Source organism: Megalops cyprinoides, chromosome 9 (assembly GCF_013368585.1).
Source record: "Megalops cyprinoides isolate fMegCyp1 chromosome 9, fMegCyp1.pri, whole genome shotgun sequence".
NCBI lineage: Eukaryota > Metazoa > Chordata > Actinopteri > Elopiformes > Megalopidae > Megalops > Megalops cyprinoides.
Genome location: NC_050591.1, coordinates 3,424,991 through 3,434,190, shown reverse-complemented (window position 1 = coordinate 3,434,190; position 9,200 = coordinate 3,424,991). Strand labels below are relative to the sequence as shown.

The 9,200-nt window shown below is 41.5% G+C and overlaps 1 protein-coding gene across 2 annotated transcripts; it reads right to left on the bottom strand.

The window, feature by feature from the left end:
• Positions 1-3,234: 3,234 nt before the first annotated feature.
• si:ch1073-145m9.1 (CDP-diacylglycerol--inositol 3-phosphatidyltransferase) lies at positions 3,235-6,338 on the bottom strand. 2 transcript variants are annotated; one of them, XM_036537367.1, is made up of 6 exons: positions 6,050-6,338; positions 5,775-5,870; positions 5,032-5,144; positions 4,739-4,862; positions 4,138-4,202; positions 3,235-3,777 (listed from the first exon to the last, which is right to left on the bottom strand). In XM_036537367.1, exons 1-6 carry the CDS (start codon positions 6,087-6,089, stop codon positions 3,709-3,711), a joined length of 507 nt encoding a protein of 168 aa, XP_036393260.1. In that variant the 5' UTR covers positions 6,090-6,338; the 3' UTR covers positions 3,235-3,708. The 2 variants fall into 2 exon arrangements, with proteins under 2 accessions (XP_036393260.1, XP_036393259.1); XM_036537366.1 differs by lacking the exon at positions 5,775-5,870 and having other exon boundaries at positions 4,138-4,310.
• Between the last annotated feature and the right edge of the window lie 2,862 nt (positions 6,339-9,200).

Below are 9,200 nucleotides of genomic sequence, written 5' to 3'. Positions count from 1 at the left end.
AGCTTTATTTCACATTTGCATCAACCAATTCAGACATGGAACAGCAAAGTTTTAATGTGGGCGGGGCATTGTTCAGAAGGAGTTCATGTACCAATGAGAGTCTCAGTTTACACAGAGCAGGGGCATGGTCACAGAATGTGTAGTATAAGGGATTGATTACAGGATGCATTATGTAGTTATGGTCAAAGAACACGGGGTGTGTGGGGTGGAGTTACAGGATGCTCAGTGCAAGGGGTGGGGTTAAAGAATGTAGGGTGCATGGGTTGATTACAGAATTCAGTGAGCTGTGACTTCCATACCAACAGTAACTGTGTCCCTAGTAAGTGCATTGAAGTGATTACATTAAATGGAAAAACATCCCATGCTTCAAAACGTTGCAGTGGTTTAGCTAACTGTGCTTTTATTTATTGTCCAGCTTTTGTGTCTCATCCTGTCAGAAAGTAGTTTGGACATTACACTGCAGATGCTCTGTATGAATGGAAATGACTATGCCAACATGGTCAGTAATGTGATTTCAGAACACTTAAATTTTAAACATGTTCTTCATAAGCATACTAGAGTGACATTTCATTGGTACCTGTGTTGCCATAACTACCTTGTGTGGAGACTGGCTGCTTCCTTTCTACTGACTATTCTGTGATTGGCTGCTGTACAAATGGAAGGTTACAGCCATGCAGCTTGTCTCTGTAGACTCTCTGGCACCCCCTAGTGTGTGACCAACAAAAATTACTAAACTTGTTCACATACAGCAGTTTCCTAAACCTCTCCTGGAGGACCCCTTGTCCTGCATGTTTTAGATCTCTCCCTGCTCCAACACAGCAGATTTAAATGATCAGCTGGTTATTAAGCAGCTCAGGAGTTCATAACGAGTTGATCATTTGAATCAGCTGTGCTGGAACATGCAGGGAGAGGTTTGGGAAATGCTGACATACAGCATTGTGAATTTCCACAGCTTATGGAGAAGAAAATGACCACCTGCTAAAAAATTGTGTTGATGCCACTTGTAGGTGATCTTTCTCCTTTTGTTTTTTCTTTGTTTGAAAACCGATGGTTTGGTTACTTAAAAAAGCACCTCATTTTGTAATTTATGCTAACAGTTGCAATAAGCCATTTGTAATTGGTACTGACAGTAATAATAAATCATAAAAAATGTTGGTTTTAACCATAGTAATGCATTTGCATACAACACTGACCAGTGGAGGCTGGTGAACTTCAAACAGTGGAGGAGAAAAAGTCTCCTTTAAACTGCTCATTGTCCTGAACCTGTATTTTATGTGAGGTAAGTGTGCTAATTTAAATACATTTAGATACATTATTAGCCTCCATGATCCAACCTCGCAAGCCTCCACTGATGTCAGCACAATCAAGCTGTATGTTATGCATTTTACAGTTTTTCCCAATTGATAACACACTATAACCGGTTCCCTCAGCAAGAAAACCTATAGCCTTGCCTCATTTCTCAAAAGATACACACTTTTCTCACAACTGTAAACACTATTCACGTTTTCACACAGGTTTCTATGTGTAAAACACTTTGCACTCTATGCAAAAGTGGCCATATGAATCATTCACTGCACTATATGTTCATTCAGCAAACACGCAACCAATACAATACACTCAAGTCATTATCATCCGAACTCAAACAGCACACCTTTCTCCAGGTGTAAACACAAAGCCAATAAATTAATGACACACCAATCAGAATCACAGGATCCCTATAAATAGGGCCATTTGTTTGCATGTGATCTTTGAACTTGATGGGATTCCTCAGCCCCATGAGTATATCTTTGTTGATGAGGCAGGGTTTAACCTCACAACAAGGCGCAGAAGGGGACAGAATATCATTGGTCACTGTGCCATTGTGAAGGTTCCTGGCCAGAGAGGAGGCAATGTGACTCTATGTGCTGCAATCAGTAATCAAGGGGTCCTCCACTGCCATGCCACTTTGGGTCCATATAACACAGCACATCTGCTTGAATTCCTAGGTCAACTTTACCAGTGACTTCAACAGGAAGGGGAACCAGGGCAACCAGAGCAGTCCCTGTATGTTATCATCTGGGATAATGTTAGTTTCCATCGGGCTGTTCTGGTTTGCGCCTGGTTCAAGGACCACCCCACATTCACAAATCTTTTTTTTACCTGCATATTCCCCGTTCCTCAATGCAATAGAGGAATTTTTGTCAGCATGGCGGTGGAAGGTTTATGACAGTAACCCCTACAGAAGAGAAAACCTCTTGATTTCCATGGAGGAGGCCTGTTGGAAGTGTCCATAGAACCCATCCAAGGCTGGATTAGACATACCAGGGCATATTTCCTGCATTGCCTGGCCAGAGCAAACATCCTTTGTGATGTTGATGAAATTTTGTGGCCGGATTCAGACCAGAGAGGAGATGATGATGCAGAGTAGTTGTAATTAGATTTACAGTATGGAATTACATTTGTTTATATTATGTATATATAAATATTTTTTTGTAAGTTTTTCAATTTTTTCTTTTTTGTTTTCAAAATTGTACTCTACCTACCCTATGTACCACTATTCCTTCCTTATGGTTTTCTGGAAATAAAGGGTTGGAAAATTTCTGCTCTCTTCATACAGTAATTTGTCAATGTGACATTGCAAAGGTGTTGTATAGTATTGTCTCTTGATGGTGTCTTCATGTACGGGTAATCTGTATGTCAGTAAAGTGATGTTACAAAGTTCAAAATAATGCAGATTCTCAAAATACTGATTTCAGAAGAAAAATTACATTTTGGTAAGAGTGTTTTGAATTAATCCCTCTAGTGTCTAAGAGGCAGTCATGTAGTATGTGCTGTAAGGAAAAACAAGGCGCAATTCCGATCTTCGCAGAAAAGACTTCTTTATTTACAGGAACGGCAGTTGTCAGAAATACATGAAAACGCACTCTGGGTTCAGCGGAGTCGATCTGAACCCCGAGCACTCAGCGAAAGCATTCTTTATACTGATACAGAGCTTTGATCAGGATCGACAATAATTAGCGTACAGGTGGTGAAATACAGGAGTATCTGGTAATTACATTATCTTCCCTAGCAAGAACAGTTCTCAATCACCTGTCAGCGGTTTCTTTAGAAGTACCAATTGCTGCAATGGCCAGCCACGGCCAAAGTGACAATTGAAGTCTGTGAGCAGAACTGTGGTTACAATCAGGCCATCTAGACAAATGAATAAGTGAGAGGTGAGAGGATCTGTGCTATCTTATGCTGTACTGAGTGAGTTAGTTTAGGGATCTGGACCAAAATCTTACAGTGCTTTTGATTGCTTGTGTGTATTGTATGAGGGAAAAGTTTGATTTCGACCGGAAAGTTAGCTGGTTGTACAGATGAGAATGACGTTTTGAGAATGTGTGTGTAGTTTTGAGAAAGTGGTGAATGGTTTCAGAAAATGTGTCTTAGCAATCGGGAAAAACTGTAATTTCAGACTCTTGAGATCCAATTCCAATGTGTTAGACACACAGGTTGTGAGAATTACTAAATATAACAGAACACCTAGTGCACCTAGTTGTTTTGTATTGAAGAGTTCTTCATTTTAATAAAAGACATAAAAGACACTTCCTTTTTGGTCTTCTCTGCTTTTTCCAGCCCTGACAGTATAGAGTTGAACAACCCACCGTCCCTCCCTGTGGTCCCTCCCCCACTGGACTTGTGTCCCCAGTGAGACCCCAGTGGTTGGGAGTGTGGGTCCCAGATGGTTCACTCCTTCCTCTCCACCTGGTTGTCCTCTCTGGTGAGGAATCTGACATGACTCCATATGCACCACACCTGAAGGGGAGAGAACATTGTTGGGGTTCTGAGCTTTATTCCCAGAGGGCCACATTGTTTTTGTTCCAACAAATTGGAAATAAATAATTATAAATAGGCAAAATAGTTTGTCAAGCTAGTTCATTAACATTGCCACTGATGTACTTGTGTATATACCTCCCCTCCCTTGAGTAAAGGATGCATATTTTAAACTTTAACTTTAAAATTTAAATGTATGATATAATTCAACAGAAAAATGCCAAACAGCATGAACATCTGGCAGAGCAGTGGATATGATGAAAAGGAACAAACACTAGTTGTCCAGGAACTGAATGTGCTACCCTTATACTAAAATATGGCAGACTGGGCTCTGTCATGTACCTCCACAGCGAAGCATAGCACCCGCCCCATGGCCAGCAGCAGGATGCCCAGCACCTGCAGCCAGTCTGGGACACAGAGGGGCTCCGTCAGCACCCCCAGCTGGTACCCGTAAAGCCAGACTGGGAGGACATGCAGTCCGCCAATCACCAGGACACCCAGTGGCGTCTTAAAACCTGCCAGCCCAAAGAGGGATCCAAAACTCTTCAATGTTACAATGGACTTTTATTTCATTTGACAAGATATGCCCTTCATGTTTTCCCCAGTTCCATCCTACTTTGTAATTATCAATTGTACTAATCTAGGCTTGTGTGTTTGCACTTCCAGTGATTGCATACTATTCTACAGTGAAGCATTTTGGGTATTTTTTTCAAACTATTCCTGTGAAATAAAAAAAAAAAATCACTGTATTTGTGTTCTGACTGATGGACCTCAGGTATATTGTCTACTTCGGTTCTGTCCATAACCACATTGGTTCAACTTTGAATGACAACAGCAATGACTGCTGACAACAGCAAAATTGTGACTGTATTGTGGCCTTAATAAGTTTTAAATGAACTTTAATTGCACTGTTTAGGTATAATTTTGGGGATGATTCACTCACCTTTAGTCATGACAGCCTGGACCCAACGAGGGCTTTCCGAGAAGCTATTCTTCCACTGAGCGCCGCGGGCATGGTGATTACACACGAATACGCACCACTCCAAGGACGAGACCAGCCAGCCCCACTGTGGGAAAAGAGTAAAAAAGACCTGTCCAGTTTTGCTACGGGTCTCTGTTTGCCGAGTCATTGTATTCTGACACGGGTCTGTATTTGCCGAGTTTGCAGAGCTTCTTAGTATAGTCCATTCCTCTCATGGGTCAGTGTTGTGCGTTTCACTCAGCTCTTGCACCTGCCTCAAACAGCATGGTCCACAGCATGCTCCGCCCCAGGTTATCCACCACCACATCCAGCCAAGCTCCAAACTCTGAGGTCTGGTTGAATCGTCGAGCCGCCCAGCCGTCTAACCCTAAAGCGCACGGGATCCACTATCAACACTGGCAGCAAGCAATAGGTACACGAACTGTAGGGCACTTAAAAGGACGGACATTTGGTATCCAAACAAGCAATACTCCAAAGCAATGTTACCTAATGTAACATATTGTTTTCTAACACCGCATTCTCTTCAGCTGGTGACATGACAAACATAAATCCAAGTTACACTAAAAATCTAAGTAACGTTGGATAGCACGGTTTGAAACAGTGCTTGTTCACTACGTGTGATTTTCTGTCAGACGAATCATCACGTGTAACCAGGCTTCATTTAACATCATAACTATTTTAATGACAGACGTATTTTATCAGGTAAAGATGTGAAGTCTTTTATGATGTAAAGAAAGTAACCGTATGTATATAAGCAACTTTTTTGTAAGATGAAGACTTAAACTGAGATTCTCTGCAAGACAAACAGCTAGTCGTGTACTCAAGCAAGAAACATTCCGGTAAAATATTCCATTATGAGCAGCCAATAATGAACTCATTTTCTCTGTAATGGCACTGATAAATCAGCAGAACCAGCCTTTCCACCAGCTCAGATATATATACAAATATACATTCATATTCAAGTTCATATTTATCAAATAGCCTATAATTTGTTCACCATCTAGTATGATAGAAATGAAATAGCAGAAGACAAACAGCACAGGGTTGTTGAAACAACTCCAAGACCCAAGCACCAGAAGGACCCGGATGTAACCTGTCGAAAGCAAGATATTATTATTATTGGCGTTTTAATGTTATAACCATTTGGTCATTGTTGTTGTTGTCGTAGTCGTTAATTAAATCAACATCTAATATCCAAGTGTAAAATTTACGTTTTATTAATTTGATACTGCTATTAGATAAAGCTTACATTCAAGATAAATTGTGTCTTACCAATAACATTGGGTACATATAGCAAGACCTCCAGTCCCATAGCATTTGTTTGACGGTCCCTCGCTATTCAGCAGTAGCGTGCATTCATTCCGCCATCGCAATGGATGTCTCAGTGGCAGCGAACCAACCAAAGACTCAATAGATTTATGAAGATTGAAGGCTACATTCACAATCGCAATACCAGCCCATCGTAAGATTCAAGTTTCCGATTAGCGCCCCTTATTAAACTCCAAAGATATCAATGCTGCCAAACACGCTACTGCTCAACCGGTGAGAATTCACTGCATGTCACTTCCCGCAACAACAGAGCACTTCCTGGTGTTTCAGCCAGTCACAAACGCTTGCGGGAAAGATCATTTTAAGCTGCAAGCTGTGGGCTACTTGTGTCGTGTTGCACCTTTTCTTCGTTCACTGTTTGCATTGTATCCAGGCGCACAGCAAAACCCCATTGTGTTTGCGAGAATAAAACATAATCCACATTGGTAGCTATATTGCATTCAGATATAGTTACACAGTTACGTTCTGACTTTTGAGTCAAAGATCTGACAAATATGCTAAATTGAGTATGGCGTAGAGGCCGACGTGATGGATCCATTTCAACAATTTAGCAGGGATTTAAGACTTAAATTTAGACCACAGGACCGCTGAACACTGTTAGAAACAGGACTTTTGTTCCAAATTCACGTTCAGATAAGTAGTTTCTTTTGTAATTGACTTCATTGGTCAAGCAGTATAAATTTTAGGTTTAAGCTCCTGTTCAATTTGGTACTGTTACATCGGTGTTATTAGCTGTCCGCTAACATGCCGTGCGTCAACGTACTATTCGGGCACTGGCTAACGCTAGATGAGCACTGTAATTAACCACTGGGAGGTGCAACTGACCATCGTATCCCATGTAATACCATTATAAACTTCACACAAGTTCATTATTATGCGATATGACTTACTGCTACAGTGTATGTTAGATTGGACTGTGACATACTGCCACCTGTAACAATGTCTCAGAAACAAATGTCTGAAATTATCAATGGAAATCAACCAAAAAAGGAAATATATTTATGTTACTGTTTGACATTATTTTTACACCGACAGTGGTCTAATACAAAGGTGACTGTCGAGTACCGGTAAATGGGCTTTAATTATCTCGACATTAGAATTACCCGGAGCTCAAAATATCAACAAATAGAAAACATTTCAACGGTACAGTTTTAAACAATTTTAAACTAGCGTCTTTTACCTGTACAGTGGTTATCCATTTGAATATGAAAAGATCGTTATTTCTTGTTATGAGCTCTCTTTTGACACACATATGAAAACATCTCCAGGACTGCTTTCTTTCATTTGAGGAATATTGCCAAAATCAGGACAATTCTATCAATACATGACGCTGAAAAGGTAATCCACGCTTTTGTTACATCCAGATTGGACTACTGTAATGCCCTCTTGTCAAGATGTGCATATGCCTCCCTAAAGCCCCTTCAGTTAGTTCAAATGCAGCTGTTCGTATTCTAAACATAACAAAGCACTTTGAGCACATCACCCCAGTATTAGCCTCTCTTCATTGGCTACCTATCAAATACTGCATTGATTTCAAAATACTTCTCCTTACATTTAAAGCTTTAAATGGGCTTGCCCTTCCCTTCCTTAAGCACCTTCTTCGCCCATATTCTCCAAAACAAACTGTACATTCCCAAAGCGTGGGACTTGTTATTGTTCCAAGAGTCTGTAAAAGTACTATAGGCAGTAGAGCCTTTTCGTACAGAGCCCCTCTTTTGTGGAACAATTTACCCTCCGAAGATCGGAGAGCAGAATCTCTCTCTGCCTTTAAGTCTAGGCTAAAAACTTATCTTTATTTCAAATCCTTTAGTTGAGGGACACGGCACGGTGCTGACATTGATTGTAGAGTCTCTGGTGGACTAAGTGGTCATTGCTGTCACAACATCATGGCCTGGGTACTCTGTGTTCAGCTGATCCAGCTGTGGTCTGGTGTTGACTGCCTTAGGGTCACCCTCATGACCATGCTGGCCCCTTGCCTCTCATCCCCTAGGTATGCTGCCATAGTGCTTATCTGCTGGGATTTTTCCTTATTGCACCCATGCATCCCTCTTCCCCCCTCTGTTCCCCCCGTTGCCTTAATGCCTTTATGTTTCCATTCCTGCACTTAACATCCACTAACCACTGTTTTCTATTTGTTTCCTATCCCTCCAGGCTCCTGCCTGGAGATGTAGCCCAAGCATCACATTCAGATTTCCAGTCCTGCTACCTCGCTGCCCTGCCTATCAAGCCAACTGCGTGCCAAGAACTGGACATTCTAGGATAGATTTTATAATTATTCTGTTGTTAATTACTACTGTCTATCAAACTCAAATGTCTTAAAGTACATTGTACAACTTTAAGTTTCTCTCTAATTCTATCTGCCCAGTGCTGGCCAGAAGCAGATGGGCTCCCCCTCTGAGCCGGGTTCTGCTCAAGGTTTCTTCCTGTTAATTAGGGAGTTTTTCCTTGCCGCTGTTGCCTTAGGCTCGCTCTCAGGGGGCCTCAGGCCTGGGAACAATGTAAAGCTGCTTTGTGACAACTTGTGTTGTAAAAGGTGCTATACAAATAAAATTGAATTGAATTCTTCATTGTGTGAGAGGGCACCCCGGCTGATGAAACCGACCCTGCATGGGAGGTACACAACCAGTTGGTCTCCTCTGCGGCAGACTCCTGGTTAGTGTGCACCCAAGACACAGCCTAGCCTTGAGACCCTGGGTCTGGTCTGTAGGGCTCAGCCTGCACTCAGAATAAGCACCTCAACTAACTGAGCCAGCTGGCGGCCCGGTGAAAAATATTTAAATATTTAATAGTTGAAAATCTACACTTTCTTAAAACAAAAAAAAGTTAATATCATATTTAATCAGGGTGTCTATTGAGTCCATTTAATTTTTCCCCACTTTCACTGAGCAACGAGGTACAGGCTTCTCAGAACAGTCAGATTTGCATGGTATATAGGCCTACGTAAAAATTTAAAAATGTGTAAATATTTTTAAATTGTGGTCGCTGGAAACTTCAAAGGGTAGTTCACATCTCAACAAATCTTGCACACAGCCATTTCGCTGTTGCACTTTTCCCTACCCCGTCAGGTGATCTGGCGGAGCGTAGGTCATGTGAC

Coding starts and splice junctions, on each gene's coding strand:
- si:ch1073-145m9.1 (XM_036537366.1), bottom strand. CDS start 6,089: ATGGGACTGGAGGTCTTGCTATATGTACCCAATGTTATTG. Junction 4,863..5,031: donor TGTGGACCATGCTGTTTGAG/GCAGGTGCAAGA, acceptor CTTTTCCCACAG/TGGGGCTGGCTGGTCTCGTC. Junction 3,778..4,137: donor TGCTATGCTTCGCTGTGGAG/GTACATGACAGA, acceptor TCTCCCCTTCAG/GTGTGGTGCATATGGAGTCA.